The 20,205-nt window shown below is 47.3% G+C and overlaps 1 protein-coding gene across 1 annotated transcript; it reads left to right on the top strand.

Moving 5' to 3' along the window:
- Window positions 1-20,075, top strand: LOC133108363 (gap junction delta-2 protein-like). The gene is made up of 2 exons (XM_061217859.1): window positions 1-71; window positions 18,583-20,075. The coding sequence occupies exons 1-2, from the start codon at window positions 1-3 to the stop codon at window positions 19,424-19,426; spliced, it is 915 nt and encodes a 304-aa protein (XP_061073843.1). The 3' UTR covers window positions 19,427-20,075.
- The last annotated feature ends 130 nt before the right edge of the window (window positions 20,076-20,205 follow it).

Genomic DNA, 20,205 nt, shown 5'->3' with positions numbered 1-20,205 from the left:
ATGGGGGAGTGGACCATCCTGGAGCGCCTGCTGGAGGCAGCAGTGCAGCAGCACTCCACCATGATTGGACGGTAAGGCCGGCCCGACTGCCTCTCTACTGCCACTCTCTCCGTCCCTAAATCCACTCTACCCTCTACCCAACCGCCTATATCCACCCTACCACCTCCACCCTCCACCCAACCGCCTATATCCACCCTACCACCTCCACCCTCCACCCAACCGCCTATATCCACCCTACCACCTCCACCCTCCACCCAACCGCCTATATCCACCCTACCACCTCCACCCTCCACCCAACCGCCTATATCCACTCTACCACCTCCACCCTCCACCCAACTGCCTATATCCACCCTACCACCTCCACCCTCCACCCAACTGCCTATATCAATCCTACCACCTCCACCCTCCACCCAACTGCCTATATCCACCCTACCACCTCTACCACTCCCCCATAATCACTGTACCACCTGCTGCACCACATGCTATGACCACTCTACCCCCTCTCTACCACTCTACCATTTACCTATACTTACTGTACCACCTCTCTATGACCACGCTACCATTTCACTATCACTGCTGTACTGACTTACTGAACGGTTTGGGCCTGTGGGATGGAGGCTGGGAGCGGGGCACGATGAGACCGGATCAGGGTGAGGGCTGAGGTCTCTTGGCCGGGGGCTGAGGATCGTGGTCTGGTTCCCTTCCAGATCTCCGGCCGGGCATGTGTGAGCTGTCCAGGCTGCCATTGCGGGGGAGGGAGGGGGGGTTGTTGTGATTGGTCAGGAGGAGTTCCAGCTGTCTGCTTCTGTGTTGGGCCAGCAGGACCTTGTGTGATGCCACCCCTTCCATCACTCCCTGTCTCTCTTCCACCCCTTTTCTCTCGCTCTTTCTCTCTGTATCTGTTTTTCTCTCTGTCACAGCCGTGAGACACATCTACTATAGCGTTACTGCCATTTGCCTCACCCTTCTGGTGTAAATCTCTCGGGGTTGAAGCATCTGCTAAATGACTGCATGCTAATGTAAATGCTGTCAGTCTTGGGAGAGACCAAAGGCAAATGATTAAGGAGGTATTTTAAAAGCATCATCTACAGGTGACACCTACAGGCCCTGTTCATGTTGGAGGTTTGTTGGTTTTTGTTGGGTTGATGACCGCTCTTGGTGTGACTGCGGTATTCAGGTTTGTAATTAAATTCCTGGGAAGGGCTTTGAGCAGATGCTTCATGTCTCACCGGAGGAGCTATTCAGTCAGCCACCATGAGCGCCTCAGTGCTGTACTAGTGCTGTGTAAGGCTATGGGAGATGATCAGTCATTGGTTGAAGAACCATTGAAACGATCAGGCATTGGTTGAAGAGCCATTGAAACGATCAGTCATTGGTTGAAAAGCCATTGAAATCATTAATTGGTGGAAAGGATGTCGGAAACAGAACTGGGTTCAGTGGATGAACACAGAAGCCTCTGCACCTAGCTGCTTTACAAGTAACTAAACATCACAAGTATGGAGTGCGCATAGAAACACTATTACTGTCATCATTAATTCTACTCAGTAAATCAGGTCTGGATTGAATCTGGGGCTGGATTAAAAAAAGTGTTGGCAACCAGGAACGGGTGGTCCAAACATGTTTTTAAACATGCCACAATGTAATGGCACAATACAGAGCTGTCACATGTTGAAAACCAATACGTAGGTTTTTGTGAATTATCAGGACCGCAATGGACTTCTGACCTATATTTGATGATAAACTTGATGATAACTAATTATTTATAACATTTAATTTGTCAGTGCTAGGCTGCAAGACCTGTGGACATTAAAAACAAAACTGAGCTGGTCCATTTGCCCCTTCTGGTGACCCTGATACACTTTAATAAAATATGTTTGCCTATTATTTATAATGTTCACAGTTAAAAATAATCTCTAATCATCTTTATATCTATTAAGCATACCATAATATTTATATTTTTTATTCCAGTTAATTGGTCATTCATTGGTCAAAGGGCAAGCAAGTTTTGCCCAAGAGCCACCACAATATAATAATAAATAAAAATAAAAAAATAATAAAAACCAATAATGCAAGCGGTCTAAATTGTACAAATGTCGGCACTCTCCTGTTATCAGTCTGCGGCTGTCTTGCCTTTGGCTTGTGGAGAATTTGGAGGATTATCCAGGGAAGGCTCTGTCAGTCAAAACATGTTTTTTTGTGTCGAGTTCCTGTTGCTGAAAGACTAATTGAGTCCTGCGAAGGGGGCATTGATTGCATTAATTAAGGTCCGTTAGGGAATGCAAGGTCAGGTTGGCTGTCACATGACCAATAATGTCATTAAAAATGCTATGTGGGTAATCATGTTTCGGCCATTTCCCTCCCCCGGGGGTTAAAAAGATTGGGCTGGTTTTGCACGGCTGCACGGAGGAACTGCTTTGGGTGCAGATGGGGGTGTTTTCTTTCAGCGCGCTGCACAACACGGCGATTTTACTCTGGCTTCAGTCTACTGCACGGCTTCTCTGTGGATTTTTAGAGCAAGCAGTGCTCTCGCAAAGGAGCACAGATCACAAAGGCTGTTTGCTATGAATAATTCATTTTACCGTACTCAAATGTTGAAAATGTTTTCTTAAGGAGCGGCAGTGCTTTCTGTCATTCTGCGTTTGTGACTGCGTTACATATTTGTGTGTTTGTGGGCAACAGTGTCTATACACTGAGGTGGTATGTATATTACCTTTGTGTGTGCATGTGGGCGTGTGTGTTTGTTCAAAGAACAACATGTTTCTCCAAAACAAATGTTTTCTGTTGTATGTTGTAAATGCACATTTATATTTCTGCAACAATCTGTGTCAGTCTTTTATTTTTTGGGCTTTCCTTTGTGTGTTCAGTGCATACATGTCTTTGCCTACATGTGTGTGTTTATGTACTGTATGTGTGTGTGAGTATGAGTATATTTGTGTGTGCGTGCTTATTCTTGTGTGTGCGCTTTCTCTTTCATTTCCTCCCGCCGAATACATTATTATAATGGAGGTCTGAATGTTCGGCAGATGCTCATACCTAAGGCTACGTACCACACAAGGCTAAGATTAGCACAGGCTAGCGAACACAGGGGCAGCGCTGCCTATTCTCCTCTCTCGCTATGAATAGACCAGCCAGCGAGGGTCCAGACGATGCTATATATACACTGAAGACACAGGATGCTGAGTTCATTCATACAGATATTCACCGCCTCTCATTTTACCAGCGCTCGTCTCCCCATACCTGCACACGCAAGGCTTATGAAGAGAAGAGGACGGGGAATGTAAAATGTAAACATTTCTTTTTTTTTTTTTTGCGTTTATATTCAGATAAAGATTTATCCCCAAATGAGCAATCGCAAATGCTCTCGCAGTATGAGAAGTAGTATAGCATAAGAACTATTTTATACTGTAAGGATTTTTTTAAAATCTCAATTTAATAAAAATATTCTTTGTAACTGTTTTGAATGATGAATTTGATTGCACATACCGCAGTCTTTGCAAAAAAAATAAATAAATACAATTGAGCCTGAGCTGACTGGGGAGGAGGAGGTGGTCTGTGGCAGCTCTCACAGATTCATAGAAGAAGAAAAAAGAAGGGAAGCGTTGCATGACCAGACTGAGGTTTTCCACGTATAAGGTTATGAACCTATACCCTCCTGGGGATGTGGCCTCAGCCCCACGCTCTGTGTGGGACCAGCTGCTCTCCCAGGCTGGGCGACAGGACACTGGGTTATGAATGACCGTGCCCTGGCCATTCGTGGACCGTTCAGGCACACAAATTAATCATCCACATACAAGAGCATTACTCACACGCCGATAGACAAGAAGCCTTCAGCTTTTACCTGCTGGCTGTGGCTGTTTTTGTTTGTGATAGTGATTGAAGTTACCTGAATGCTGGCACTAATCAGTCTTTCTGAGAGAAAAGAAAATAAAAAATGGTCTCAATCATTGCAGTTGTAAGTAATAATTGGAAGGGTTAACAATTAGCGCTTACCATGATTATTTTATGTTACTTAGATCATTATGTATTTAAAAGCATAGTATAGAAATGAATTCATTCGTGAATTGTGTGTCAGACCATTACATCTCTCTCCTGTCCTAATGTCAACTCAATCACATTTGTTATATTCACTTCAAACGGACTTACGAGCAAGATCAATGGAGGGTGCAAGAACACATTTACCTTTGCTCTGGAGCAGGGGTCGGCGACCCTGGTCCTGGAGAGCCGCAGAGTGTGCTGGCCTTCATTGTTACTCAGTGCCTAATTCATCAATTAAAGCAGTCGATTGCACAGTTAACTGACCTCACCTAGTTTCTTGGGTCTGAATCGGTTGCTGGTATTAAGGCGAAAACAAAAACCAGCACACACTGCGGCTCTCCAGGACCAGGGTTGCCGACCACGGGTCTAGAGAATAAGAAACCAGCTCCACCTGGTCAGCTGAACCAGGAGCCCTCAGGACCCAACTCATTCCCCAGTATAAACCTGAAAGCACAAGGGTGTGCGGAGAGGTGGGGAGTACTTCCAACTGCCAGTATGAACGATAACACTCAGGGCAAATTTTGTGAACACAGTTTGTAGTCCTAGACTAAATTACATTTTAAATGGAGATTCTCCATAACTTCTGTAACAAACCTCAGTGTAGTCCTATTAATGCTCAGTCAGTGTCTTCTGAACCGCCCCTCAGCCTGAGTTTAGGTGAATGGGAGGGACGGTGCATTCCCAGAGTGCTCCAGGAGAGGAACAGCTGTTGATAAGAAACGTGTGAGTGAACACGAGTGTGAGCTGCGGTGATTGTTTCTCGGGGGGCGGGGGACGTGCCGTGTGTACGAGCACGTGTGTACGTGCTTCAGGAAAGCGGGTCTGTTCCGCTGACGAGAGCATATGTGTCCGTTTACCGTGCATGTGTACGGGCGTGATGTGCCTTTTCTTAGACACCCCTTGTCACGGGCGAAGAATACTGTACATGCGCGTGAGCGTGCGCTCGTGTGTGGGTCCGGTGTGTTTTCACTGTCAGCTTGTTGTGTGTGGACGTACGTGGTAAACGGCTCCCCGTGTTCCTGATTGACAGATTTATTTCTGTTTACTCAAATGTGTATGGGGAGGGGGGAGGAGTGTTTACAGAATTAATACTGGAAAAACAGGAGGAAAAAAAAAAAGCACAGCCCAAGTCATACTGAGCAGCGTCTGGCTGGATGGCTGACGGAATCCATTATTTATATTGGCAAAAAAAACAATGTCGCTGTGAAATGCTCAGAAATCGTCACCGTGGCGACAGGCGTTGCACACCCAGATGGTGTTGCTGTGGTACAGTGCATCCATTTTCCTGCCATAGCTTTGTGCTTTACCTGGAGACTGTATGTTGCGTGTTTCTGTGCTTATGGTTGTATGTAGGTGTACATACATGTATATTTCTGTCTGTGTTTTGTCGGTGTACAGTATGTAGTTGTGTGTATGTTTGTGTACAGTATGTGTGCATGTGTTCTAGGGTGTGCATGTGTGTGTGTGTGTACAAATGTGTAAGTGTATGTTTGCCTACAACTATTTGCGTGCATGTAGATGTGTGTGTGTATGCTTGTGTGTAATCTGTCTCTTGTTCACTCATCTCTCCTTAGGACCACTTTCCACTCCCCTCCTTGCACCCTCCAATAACAGGGTGAAAATCAAATCCTCTGCTGTGCTATGGAGACCTCCCTCTCACAGCACAGGGCAGCCATGGTGGTGCGAGCCAAATTTGGGATGTATTGTGGAATTTATCTCTCCTTCTACAGAGGTTATGATGCACTAGGTCCCAAACACGCTCCTTTGCACGAATCCGACCAGTTCGGCACGCAGTCGTCAATCAGCCCATCGATCAAATTTTATTTGATATAACAGACTCTCTACCAAATGAGATGTCACAGGGGTTCGTTTCACAGCGGAGAGGAGGAGCAACATCGCTACCTTAGCAGCACTCACCAAGAGTGACAGCCTGAGAGGCAACTGGGCGATATGATCTAAGACTGAGAGATGCCCTTATGGTAAAATGTAGTTCTCAAATCAGCCATTTCCTCTTGGGAGGATGAAAAAAAAAACTCCATAAAAAAACCACCTCGGCTGTTGTTGGCCATTTTCCCCACGGTCCCTTAAGGGCGAGCGAAGATAAACTTTAAGAGCAAATCCACTTTGTGATGAAGATGAGCGAGAATGCCAGGGTCACTGCCCTAGAGGGGGGGGGGGGGGGGGGCGGGGGCGCAGATTTGTGCTTGGGAGGGAGAAGGAACAATGGAGAGGCCTTGATGTTGGGCTGAGAGTGTTCACGCCCGTCTGTTGCCGAGGGGAACGACGTAGTGTCTGTTTGAAGACAAAATTAGGTGCTCGCCCTGGTGTAAAATCCAGCTATGACCAGCTTGAAATTACCAGCTACCATCTGTTTCAGAAAATAGCGTGGGCTGGTCAAACCATATTGACTACGGAGCTGGTCTGAACTGATCAACCAGGTACCAGCTGTTCTGGCAGGGTGCTGTTCGAATGAGGTGGATCTGTAATGCAATGTAATCTGTTAACTTTTCCCTTAAAACGAGGAGGCTATTTGAATACAACTATGAACTAACTATTCAGCAAGTCCAGCTTGCTGAAAGAATATTAACTTTGAACTGTTCGCGTGCCACTGTTCTTCCTCTCTACATCAGAGGGGAAAACACAAACACAAACACAAACATAAACACAAACAGAAGAGTGTGATGCCGCCTCACGCTTGGCTGGCTCCTAAAAGCGCCTCCAAGCCTACATTTACATAATTTGCCAGAGGGACCTGAGGTGATGCAAACCCCTACCTGAGGCAGGGGCGAGATGGCTCCCTACAGAACAACAAGATTTCACAATGTGTGACCTGGAAGTGAACACCCAGGGGGCGGCTTGGCTCAAATGGGTTAAAGAGGGGCCTCATTAGCACCGCGCTAGGCTGGCTAACCCTAGGGAAAGTACCTTAGTAATGGATTTGTGACCTTACAGCATCATGGAACCTGTTATGCTACGGCTTATCACTCCCACGTTCGATAGAAATCGAAGGATGGAGATTTTAATAGGAGGAATCGCGTCAGTGGGGAGGGGGAGCCAGTTATTTTTATTTTGGCGTGTATCGAGGTGGCATACGCACACACACACACACACACACACACACACACGCAAACACCCACACACACACACACACACACACGTGCGTGAAGTCTGCTGCCTCAGAGCGGCGGTGAGATCAGCCGTGAATCAGGTGCAATTATCACTCTCCGAGTGTGACTCGGTGACGTCACTGCCTCAGTCAGCTCTCTTACGCTTCTATTCATCTCTCTGTCTTCTTTTTGCTCCCGTCTTTCACTCACTCTCTCTCTGTCTCTTCACACTCTCTCTCTCACTTTCTCTCTCTCCCTCTCTTTCTCTCTCTCTCTCACTGGTTTCACCTGAAGTATCCTACATAAATGCTTTCCTGGCAGGTTGCCATACCCTCCTTCCGTCTCTTCAGTACCCTGGTTCTCTCCCGCTCTCTGTCTGTTTATCTCCCTTCCTCACATCTACCTCCTGTTCTCCATCATCGTTCTCTGCTCCCCCTCTCCTTCCTCTGTGACCACACCCTCTCTCCTTTTGGCACCTCTCTCTCTCTCTCTCATACACACATGCACACATGAACACACACACACACACACACAAACACAAATGCGAACACAAATGCGTGTATGTGCACGCACGAACAGACACACACTCGCACGTGCATACGCGCTCAGACACTTGCATGAACACCTGCTGGAATGGCTGGGTCTCTCTCTGTGCCCGTCACAGTGAATGGCTGAGTCTCACTCTCTCACTCCCAGCTCTCCGTGCCTGTCACAGTGAGCAGTGAATGGCTGAGTCTCACTCTCTCACTCCCAGCTCTCTGTGTGCCTGTAACAGTGAATGGATGAGTCTCACTCTCTCACTCCCAGCTCTCCATGCCTGTCACACTGAGCAGTGAATGGATGAGTCTCACTCTCTCACTCCCAGCTCCCCATGCCTGTCACAGTGAATGGATGAGTCTCACTCTCTCACTCCCAGCTCTCTGTGTGCCTGTAACAGTGAATGGATGAGTCTCACTCTCTCACTCCCAGCTCTCCATGCCTGTCACACTGAGCAGTGAATGGATGAGTCTCACTCTCTCACTCCCAGCTCCCCATGCCTGTCACAGTGAATGGATGAGTCTCACTCTCTCACTCCCAGCTCTCTGTGCCTGTCACACTGAGCAGTGAATGGATGAGTCTCACTCTCTCACTCCCAGCTCTCCATGCCTGTCACAGTGAATGGATGAGTCTCACTCTCTCACTCCCAGCTCTCCGTGCCTGTCACACTGAGCAGTGAATGGATGAGTCTCACTCTCTCACTCCCAGCTCTCCGTGCCTCTCACAGTGAGCAGTGAATGGATGAGTCTCACTCTCTCACTCCCAGCTCTCCGTGCCTCTCACACAGAGCAGTGAATGGATGGGTGTGTTGTGTGGCTAGGGGCCCTGCGGGTGGATGGGGCAGAAACGTGCTGATGCCTCCTTCTCTCCCAGCCGAGATGCTGCAACCTAGCAGCCTGAGCTGCAATCCGTCTGTAAGCCTGGGGGCACGGGAGAGGGAGAGAGAGAGAGAGTGTGTGAGGGGCAGAGAAGGAGGGAGTGAGTGAAAGAAAGAGAGAGAGGGGCGGAGAGGGAGGGAGAGATGGAGAGGGAGGAGAGGGAGCAGGAAAGGGGTGAGAAGTAGGTAGAATGGTAGAGAGAGAAAAAACTTGGAGGAGAGAAAAAAAAAGAGCAATTGTAAATGTAAAAACGACATTTTTGAAAAACCTGTAGGTTTTGGCGGGAACCTTGCATTTGGCATGAAGAGCACAACCTCAACATGGTCTCTCACATGTGGGGGAGGGGGAGAGGACGAGACAGGTTTTCTTAGAAGATAAGGGCAGATCGGTTTTGACATTATAATCTGTTGTTTTTGGAAAAATATAATATTGAATAAACATACACAAAGAGTGTAAAACACAAGAAAAAAGAAAAAACGGACATAAACTTCACATTAAAGCATTTGAAAATGCTTAATTTGCTCAGTATTTGTGCAAACTTCTGAAAGATTACATCAGGTTGGAGATATTTTCATATTTTGATATATGATTCATATATTGATAAATATGTTTTAATATGAATAATATTACATTACATTACATTAATGGCATTTGGCAGACGCTCTTATCCAGAGCGACATACAGTTGATTAGTCTATGCAGGAGACAATCCACCCTTGGAGCAATGCAGGGTTAAGGGCCTTGCTCAAGGAGCCAATGGCTGTGTGGATCTTACTGTGGCTACACCGGGGATCAAACCACCAACCTTGCGGGTCCCAGTCATGTACCTTAACCACTACGCTACAGGCTGGCTGCTCTACTTTCCCCAACTCGGCAAACGCCAAGCCAGAAAAAACTGCACATCTAAAAATATGTACAGTACAGATATATTAAGCACGGAGCACGGATGTACAGTAACACTGGGGTGGTGATAAAATAAACTATGGGCAGATATAATGATGCACACACACACAATGAGCACGCAGGCACATACTGACACACACACACACTCGTGCTCACCCCATTACTGTAAAGCGGTGCGGCCATATCTGCAAACGCATGCTAATGAGTGGTAGCCATAGATACCAGTGTAAAAGAGCCTCATTAGAGTAACCTTCTGCAGGCAGAGAGGAAGAGAGGGAGAAAGAGAGAGAGAGAGGAAGAGAAGGAGAAAGAGAGAAGGAGACATAGAGAGGGAGAGAGGGAGACAGAGAGAGAGAGGGAGAGAGGGAGAAAGAGAGAGGGAGACAGAGAGAGAGAGAGAGAGAGCAAGGGATGGAGACAGAGAGAGAGTATCTCAGAGCCTCACGCTGTGCCTGTCTCAAGGATCGGGGGGCCTTGGGGGCCCCTCCTGGCAGTCTCATCCAAAAGGGCCACAGCAGCTAACAAGCCTCATCATAGCGAGATGCGCAAAGATCATATGTACAATGCACTCATATTATATACATACATGCACAAAATACATTACAGCTACTGAGCTGACGCATTTAAAAAAAGTGACTTACAGTTGATCAGACCAAGTAGGGGACAAGCCCCCCCCCCCGGAGCAATGCAGGGTTAAAGGGCCTTGTTCAAGGGCCCAACCGCTGTATGGATCTTATTTTGGCTACACCAGGGCTTAAAACACCAAACTTTCAGGCCCCAGTAATGAACCATAGCCGCTAGGCTACAGGTTGCCCCATGCAGCCATGACGATGTTATGTTACAGTGGTTCCCAACGCGGTTCCTGGAGATCCACCATCCTGTAGGTTTTCACTCCAACCCTAACAATGCACACCTCACCACCAGCTAGAGATTTCATTGAGCTGCTAATTAGGAGAATCGGCTGTCCCAAATTTGGTTTGAAATGAAAACCTATAGGAAGGTAGGTCCCCAGGAGCAGGGTGGGGAGCCAAACGTGTAGCAGCCGTGTCAGTAGCATGTATCGGCTGTGCTTCTTGTAACTAGAGACAGTCACAGCAGGACAATGCACAGCCTCCGCTGAGAGACACTGGGCCCAACTGTTCCAGAAGACCCCAGGATTCTTACATTTCGGTCATTCTGCAGCTCAATTTGGGCTCAGAGGCTGATTTGGGACCTAAAACGAGCCTCTGTGTATTCACTGTTAACGCACGGTATCTGTGGTAACGGCAGATTACATTAAGGTTCGTTTAGCAGATGGTCTTTTCCAGAGGGACTCGCAATACTAATCCACATCATGTGAGTAATATGAGCAACAGTATCAGACCTGGATATCAGATACCAGATCAGCAGGTGTGTGTGTGTGTGTGTGTGTGTGTGTGTGTGTGTGTGTGTGTGCTATATGCATCACTAAAGCACTTGTGTTTCAACTATGGGAGCCTAGCAACACATTGCATATCATTAATACGTATAGATCATCCATAACAAGCAAAATTAGATCCATAACATGTCATAAAGAAGTACTATCAGCAGTAGTATTAGGACACCAATGACTGAGCTCTGTCTGCCTGAAATCCCATTGAGACCTACACAGCTAGCATGATGCAGAGGGAGGTTAGCTATCACAGTGGTCCCAAACCATGTTCCTGGATATCTACCATCCTGTAGGTTTCCACTCCAAACCCAACAAAGCACACCTCATTCAACATCTTATTGAGCTGCTTAATAATTGTGGAACCTATTTTTTGGGGACCTTTTTTCATTTGAAAAAGGCTCTGGTTGATACCATTGAATCAGCCATGAAGCACGCTACTTTACACATGTTGGAAAAAAAGCTTATTTCAATAATGATACTCTTTTTTTAGTTGACAGTATTTATTTGTGCATATTTATCAAGGGTACAAATAATTCTGCAGCTCAATGTGAATGCACTGTGAAAATGAGAGCCTATATTGTGACAAATACTGTATGTTATCTATACAGTATATTACATTTTCAGTGTTCCACTCGGTATTGAAACAGTCATATTCTCAGTGTATGTTGAGAATGTTATGACTCATTGAATGCTGTGATGACAGAACTGCACACACGCTGAGGCAACACACACCCCCCCCCCCCACCATACACACACACAGCATGATTTACCAATTTACATACACACCTGCTGCCAAACACGTTTTTGTGTAATCAATGCCCCCTTATGGGACACACAATCACACATACTGTATGTAAGTATGTGGCTGATGATCTGGAGAGATGAATGGGTCTGTTTCATGGCTACGATTTCCACAGAGATCTGTGGAAACCTGCTCAGAGCACAGTATAGGACTGCCTGAAAACTGTTCATTACACAAGCAGGGCCAGTGGACTGGTCTGCAGATCCAAGCGGATCCAAGAGATTAATGCTACAAGCCAAAATCCTGGCATTGCAGGTTTCCAATATTACACACTCGTGCAGACAGAAAAAAAGTGCTCAAAATTGTGAACAAAGTTATTTATGGAAATTGCCCTCAAATTATAGTGAAATATAAAGTCTTTGTTGATCATTCATGAAGTTCTTTTGCATTTTATATCCATGGTGATAGAAATGATGATGGATTATGAAAAAAGGGACCAATTATTTGAACGGCTGTGAATGAATCAGCATGTGCTCTGTATGTGTGTATGTATGTGTGTGTGTGTGTGTGTGTGTCTGTGTGTCTGTGTGTGTGCTTGCGCATGTATCTGTGTGTGTCCGTGTGCGTGTGTCTGTGTATCTGTGTGTGTGTGCTTGTGCATGTATCTGTATGTATCTGTGTGTGTGTGTGTATGTACGTGTGTACTTGTGTGGTGTGTGAGAGGAATATCACGGCTCCCTCCCCCATGTGGCCCAGTGTGCTTTTTCAGTGCAGTTTTGGCAGGCTCCACAGGCCCTGGGATTGTCCGGAAAATCTGAATTAATCTGGATTATTCCTATCTGTCCCTGTCCTGTTCCTGCTCATTTCCCAGTCCGGCTCTGCTGTCCTCACCAAAAGCCACCAAGCCACGTGCAGCACGTCTGCGCACAGGTTCAGCTGGGTTTATGGCAGAAGAGACATCTCTATGTGTATGAAACATAATCTTAGGGCTTTAGCCTTAAACTATGTACTGTATGTATCCCTCCACTTCAGCACCTGAACTGCATTAGTGTACAGTGTTGTGGTGGCAGACTGCTGGTCAGCTGGGAGAGTTAACAGGTTTAAGGGTTTGCAGTAAGAACAAGCACGGATGTCAGGTCAACAAGCTGAGAATACAAATGGGATAAAGACACTTTCAGTTTTGGTCTTACATAAGGCAGAGAAAAGAGGGCAGTGTTGTTGACCGTTGTCATATACCACACACACACTCTCACACACATACATACACACAAAGACTCATACACAGGCACACACACAGGACAAGGCACACTTTTCAGTCAGAGGGGAGCTACATCCTGCCACAGGAGAGCACACAAAAGCATGGCCTCAGAATGGCCTCCACCCCCTACTGCTGTCACTGCGCCTAATCTTCCCTTCCCACAGCTTTTGGGTCAAGACCATCGCCTCCCAGTGAGACTGGGCCCAGCACAGGGGAGCAGAGACGGGAGGGCCAGGGGGGAGAACACGCATTAGCCAAACAGCCCCTGAAGGGAGGTCGGGTCTCCCTCCCTCCCCTAAGACACGGAGAGCGATGTCACAGATAAACACACTCGCATCGCCAGACTGACAGCACTGGGAGAGAGGGCCTGACACACACACACACACACACACACACACATACACATACACATACACATACACTCACACAAGAGCCAAGAAACACTCACAGGGAGGGCAGGAAAACACAGCCCTGTGTGTGTGTGTGTGTGCGTGTGCAAGCGCGTGTGTGTGTGAGTATGTGCGTATGTGTTTGTTTGTGTGTGCATGTGTGTGTGTGTGTGTGTGTGTGTGTGTGCATGTGTGTGTGTGTGTGTGTGTGTGTGTTTTTGAAGCTCAGTCCTTGGTCTTGTTGAGAGGCATTGCACATTAGCAGCAGTGCAGTTGGTTTCAGTATGGGTGTTTCAGCCACACGTTTCAATGTAAGACAATGGTACCTATACGGTGAAAATGGTCAGCAATAAGTCTTATATAAATGTTAAGAATTTTTCCCCACAAGAACATGGAGTCGCAATAGGTATTTTTTTCTTGCCAGATGTAACCCCGTGTGGCAACTAATTTTGTCATTTAGACAATATTTGAATATTTTGTAGATTAATCAGTGACAGTTTGCATCACTGCCGTGTCTCTCTATTGAACGCGCATAGTGAATGATCCAGATCTAGACTTCCACATCCTTTTCCCTCAGATTGGTCTCTGGCTCCAGTTTGTACAACATGGCGGGTATTTACAAGCCAATGAAAAGTCAATGGGTAACCTCACAAGTCTACGGTGTGTGTGTGTGCGCGTGTGTGTGTGTGTGTGTGTGTGTGTGTGTGTGTGCGTGTACGTGTGTGTGTGCGTGTACGTGTGCGTGTGCGTGTGCGTGTGCGCGTGTGCGTGTGCGTGTGTGCGTGTGCGTGTGCGTGTGCCCATGTTAATGAAGCAGGAGCCACTTCACAGTTTTAACCCACAGAGACCAAACCTGCGCAGGCGTCCCAACTATGGAGACGATTAGGTTAAGCCTGGATTTGTGGAACAGTGCCCCGCAGTAGCATGTATACACTTTTTAATGAGTGCCAATGGATTTTAAACACCGCAGGGAACAGTTGCTTTAATGTATTGTGTGATAGATGGCTCGGTTTACATCACAAGGCTCTGGGACCCTGTGGGTTTAAACAGTACCCCTCCGAGCAGTGATCTGGCTGTCCTTTGAGGATGCTCGTCCAATCACAGCCCAGGTTTGGTGACTGTACTGATTATGACTAAAAAACACAGAGGCTGCTGGGACCTCACTGTCTCCTGTCCTATATCTATGTGTGTAGATATCTGTATGTGGTGTGGAGGGTTCCTCATGTTCACACGGTCACACGTCAAAAAGCACACAACAGGACCTCATAAATACCATGCGTAAATACCCCCCTCATTCTCCCTCCCTCTCTTTCTCTCTCTCACTCACTCTCTCTCTTCCTCTCTCCCTCCTTCCCCTCTCTCTGAACCTCTGTGTGGGATGCTTAAGGATGCGGTTGCCATGGTAACTGGCAGAGGGAGATGGGTGTGAGGAAACAGAGTAAGGCAGGAGGCATTGTTGGGGGGGGGGGGGGGGGGGGGGGGGGGGTTGGGGCCGGGTTGTGGTCCAGGGACAGATTGTTTAAAGACACACAAAGTCTCTTTTGATTGACATCACATAGCCTTAAAGGGGGGAGGTAACAGAATTTCACTCATGAATTATTGATACTGCCATTATGTGTTGAGCATAAACAGTGACATTAATCGCAGTGCGACTGGTGGAAACATAGTGCTGCTTTATTGTGACTAGCATTTATGTGGTTTTAATAGATATTTAACTGTAGGCAGTAAATTACTGTTGTGTTACATTCACATCACTGAAATGAGGGGATGTCTCCCTGCAATTTAAACAGGCCATGCATTTCAGAAGATTGTTGCACACTCCCACTGACTGTTATCTGAGAATGAGAATAAAACAGAAAATACATTTGGCCCATTCATTCTCAAGCCAACAATAGCTTCGTCAATAAACCAGAGAATCATAAATATTTGTGTCTTCTGGGGGTTGGACCTTTTCCACACATAGTTTTGTCAATTTGCAAGAAGCAAAAGCAGCCTGTTTGCGTTTGCAAGCAACCAGTTAGCCGTAGATTCTCCGTGAGCTAGTGTCCAAGGCATTTCATTACATTCTCAAAGACGATTTATTTCATGTTGAACATGTTCTTCCTGTGCAGGTTGTGCCAACACCCGCACAAAATAAAATAGTCTCTTTATTTGGACTTCATTCTGTTGCACTGCCAGACAGGGTAGAGAGAGAGAGAGAGGGGGGGAGAGGGAGTGAGAGCAAGAGGAGGAAAGAGGGAGAGGGGAGAGAGATGGAGAGAGAGAGAGGGAGAGAGAGAGAGAAAGAGAGAGGGGAGATAGAGGGAGAGGGGGAGAGAGGAAGAGAGAGAGAAAGAGAGAGAGAGACGGGAGAGAGGCAGAGAGAAAGAGAGAGGGAGAGGGGAGAGAAAGGGAGAGGGAGACGGGAGAGAGGCAGAGAGAAAGAGAGAGAGAGAAAGAGAGAGGGAGAGGGGAGAGGGGGGAGAGAGAGAGAAAGAGAGGGGGGAGAGAGAGGGAGATAGAGGGAGAGGGGGGAGAGAGAGAGAGAAAGAGAGAGGGAGGGGGGGAGAGAGAGAAAGAGAGAGGGAGATAGAGGGAGAGGGGGGAGAGAGAGAGAAAGAGAGAGGGAGAGGGGAGAGGGGAGAGAGAGAGAAGAGAGAGGGAGATAGAGGGAGAGAGAGAGGAAGAGAGATAGAGAGAGGGGTCAGGAAGGGAGAGGGTTTGAGCTGGGGGATGAAAGAGAATTGTTAAAAGACTGAAAGAGAGAGAGAGAGAAAGAAATGGTTTGGAGTATGGGCACAGATAATGCCATCAAATAGCTTTAGATTAAAAAAAAAAAACACTAATGCAAGAATGGCTCCATTGCTCTAGTGCAGATTAAGGTTGTGGGTTGTGTGTGGAAGCCATTATATAATTCATTCTTTTTGATGAGATTTTCTTTTCTCATAGTTTTGTACATTGGCATTTTTTAATTTAAGGGAAATCTCTCTGCTGCATGTTTTGTGTTTTTTTTTATATCCCTGGAACAAATTCCTCTTCAAGAGTAATATTACATTTTCCAGGTTCACCCAAGGGTTTCTGTTCACCCAAGGGTTTCTGTTCACCCAAGGGTTTCTGCTCACCCATGACCATGGGTTTCCTTTCACTCATAGGTTTCTAGTCACCGCTGTGTCTGCTAAAAGCTTTTCACACCAACACTTTATTCCAACAACATCTTTAATGCAATTCCTCACAATACTTATCCCCACACGTCAGCTAACCGAGCTGAATCTATGGTGCTTCGGTTGTGGGCTTCTTCCACCAGTGCTGGTGTTGGTGGGACGGAATTTGGCTGTATGTTAGGCACAAGGCATTTTTTGGCCCAATAAGCACGGGGGATTTGAGCTTTATGGGAATTGGCACTGACCTTCACTCAGATTAAATGTGACCTTTGACCCAACAGCTGCACACGGATAAAGCCATTCCAATTGGTGGATTCCATCTCAGCTGGAATCAGATGAAATCTAATTTAATTTAGTGTTGCACCTTTTGCGGAGGAATTCGTTTTGCGGTATGCATCATCCAAAAAAAACAGCAGATTGCCGTGTTGTAGCAAACAGGAACGGTGAGATCCAAGTATTATCGTGCCCATATATTGCCATCCAAGGTGAAACCATAAATTCTCTTTTTAATTTGCACAAGGACGCTCTGCGGCAAATAGCTGATTTAATATAAAACTCATTCAGAGCGTTAATCCACCATGTAATCTAAAAAAATGATTGAATCGGTGCCTTGCATGGAGCCTTTAGATAACATTCATTTAGGTGTGGTTTGCATAAGATTGAGGACTTTGTTTTTCCAAACGAAGAGCGGACAGTTTGCCCTGGCAGGGGGATCAAACTCCACCCATATGAGGTGTGTGTGTGTGTGTGTATGTGTGTGTGTGTGTGTGCGTGTGTGTGCATGCGCTGCGTGCCATTCTGAGACAACCTGTGCCTCAGTCTGTTGTTTAAAGTTGAACGGGAGGGGGGGCGGTTGGCAGGGAGGGTTGAACTCAGGACGGGACAGGAGCGTTCTGCGTTCCCCTCCCCCTCTCCCCAGACAGGCATCCCAGAATCCCTCAGAACCCTCAGAGGCGTGGTTCACAGGGCAGGGCCCGGTCACAGGCAGCACAGCTGGGTTTACTCACCAGCTCTCTGCTCTGGATAATCTATCAGTGTAGCTCTGTACACTACATACAGTGTATACACGCCATATACTTCTACTGTAGCACTCACACACACTCACACATGCTCACAAATATACAGCCAGTGAGCACTTTATTAGGTATTTAGTTTTTTAGACTTCTACTGCTGTAGCCTATCCATGTAGAGTTATGAGTTCAGAGATGCTCTTCTGCATACCACTGTTGTAATGTGTGCTTATTTGCGTTACTGTCAACTTCCTGTCAGCTTTGACCAGTCTGGCCATTCTCCTCTGACGTTTCTCATTAACCCTTGTGTATTCTTAACATTCTGTATACTCCCCTTGTCCTAAGGGTAAAAAATTACCCGCCTTCACTAAACCGCTGAAATAAAGCAGCTTAATTGAATTTTAAACCCCAAATCTAATTTTGATTGTATGCATTGCACTGCTGCCACACAATTGGCTGATTCGCATGAATAAGTAGGGATAATTAAGTAAAGATGTTCCTAATAAAGTGCGCAGTGAGTGTATATAGACACACACACACATGAACACACAAATGTATACAGGCACGCATATACACACACGCACGCACGCACACATACTGAAAGGGCATACACACACACACATACTCTCATCTGTTGCTATGGGAAAGAAAGGGGAGGATGTAAGAAACTTGATTACAGGAAAAATAACCTTAGCATCGATTCAGAGGATGAAGGTTTTCTGAGTCAAGTGGGTGGATGTAATTAAAAGATGACAAAAATAGAAATAAATTAGCTGCTTTTCACATGCACTGAGGTTATGGCATCTCTATTTTTAGTTATAATTCTACTCCACACTTGAAGAGGCCTGAAAAACACACTTGAATATCTAATTGGCTTGGCACATTCATATATTTTAAACACCTCTGTGGTTGTGTACGCAAGCTGGGTGTCTTTCAGTTGTTGTGTCAAAAACACCTCAGTTGTGCACATGAGGTGTAATTCAGTGGTTATGTACCACTGTATTTACACATGCCCTTTGGCCCAACCCAGTATTTCTCAGATGAAGAACCAAGATCTGATATTTTTCCCCTTCTTCTCTCTCCTCCTCCCTCCTTTCCCCATATCATCTGATCCCCCTGCCCCCCCCCCCCCCCCCCCCACCCCGACCTACGACCCCCCCTCCCCTCCTCCAGGATCCTGCTGACGGTGGTGGTGATCTTCCGCATCCTGATCGTGGCCATCGTGGGCGAGACCGTGTACGAGGACGAGCAGACCATGTTCATCTGTAACACCATGCAGCCGGGCTGCAACCAGGCCTGCTACGACAAGGCCTTCCCCATCTCCCACATCCGCTACTGGGTCTTCCAGATCATCCTGGTGTGCACGCCCAGCCTGTGCTTCATCACCTACTCCGTGCACCAGTCGGCCAAGCAGCGCGACCGCCGCTACTCCTTCCTCTGCCCCCTGCTGGAGAAGGACTACGGGCGCGCCGAGTTCCCGCGCAAGCTGCGCAACATCAACGGCATCCTGGTGCAGAACCCCGACGGCGGCGGCAAGGAGGAGGCCGAGTGCCTGGAGGTGAAGGAGATCCCCAACGCCCCGCGCGGGCTGACCTACTCCAAGAGCTCCAAGGTGCGCCGGCAGGAGGGCATCTCCCGCTTCTACATCATCCAGGTGGTCTTCCGCAACGCGCTGGAGATCGGCTTCCTGGCGGGCCAGTACTTCCTGTACGGCTTCAACGTGCCCAGCATCTTCGAGTGCGACCGCTACCCCTGCGTGAAGGAGGTGGAGTGCTACGTGTCGCGGCCCACCGAGAAGACCGTGTTCCTGGTGTTCATGTTCGCGGTCAGCGGCATCTGCGTGGTGCTCAACCTGGCCGAGCTCAACCACCTGGGCTGGCGCAAGATCAAGACCGCCATCCGGGGGGTGCAGGCGCGGAGGAAATCCGTCTGCGAGGTGCGCAAGAAGGACATCTCGCACCTGTCGCACGCGCCCAACCTGGGCAGGACCCAGTCCAGCGAATCCGCCTACGTTTGAGCGCTGATTCGCTCTCGGGGAGGGGCCGGAGGGGGGGCCTGGTTTGATTTGGGTCCTGCGGCAGACGGGACTAGGGGCAAGGCTTTTGGTGCACTTCGCTGGAAGTGTCGGAGAAACTTTGTGGAAACCAAACAATGGTCCAATTTCTTTTTTTCTTTTTTTTACAATGCACATTTAAGGGTCAGTCTGTAAAACCCTTAAATGGAGAATGGGTGCTGGTTTTTCGGGATTTCAGGTAAAGGGAGAGGCAAAGGCAAAAAGGCCACTTTTTCAGGGCCCTTTGTCAGAGGGGGGTCTGCCTCGAACATCCACAGAGAAAATGGCGACCAAACAGAAAGCTGATTGGACAGCACCAGAAGGCACAGGGTGTGTGTCACTCTGCAAAGCCCAATGGGCCTCTGCTCTTTGATAAGAAATGCAAAAAAATAAAATAATTGTTTTAATTTTAGAATCGAAGTGCAGGAAAGAGACGGGTGGGACTTCTGTTGGAGCGGAAAGGCAAGCCCTGGATCTCTTCAACAACGATGGTGCCACATGAAAACCCCACTGTTTTTAACTGATCGCATTCCCACGGCACAATGCAGGGATTTATTTTCACTCCTTTATTCTCTTTTTCTCCCTCGGTGGCCTGCAATTTCAGACTAACAGCAGACTGCCCCCCCATCCCTCCATTTTAACTCAAAACAACAGAGAAACCCGAGAAATGGTGCAAAAAAATCTCTTTCTTTTTCTCTCTCTCCCCCCCCCCCTCTCTCTCTCTCTCTCTGTCTCTATTTCTC

The sequence above is a fragment of the Conger conger genome, chromosome 13, assembly GCF_963514075.1.
Source record: "Conger conger chromosome 13, fConCon1.1, whole genome shotgun sequence".
Taxonomy (NCBI): domain Eukaryota; kingdom Metazoa; phylum Chordata; class Actinopteri; order Anguilliformes; family Congridae; genus Conger; species Conger conger.
Note: the sequence above shows the minus strand (reverse complement) of the source record. Positions and strands in the feature narration are given on the sequence as shown.

Bases quoted from the DNA above. Each gene is read 5' to 3' on its own strand.
- LOC133108363 (XM_061217859.1), top strand. From the start codon at position 1: ATGGGGGAGTGGACCATCCTGGAGCGCCTGCTGGAGGCAGCAGTGCAG. The intron at 72-18,582 runs GTAAGGCCGGCC...CCCCTCCTCCAG, and splicing joins CACTCCACCATGATTGGACG to GATCCTGCTGACGGTGGTGG.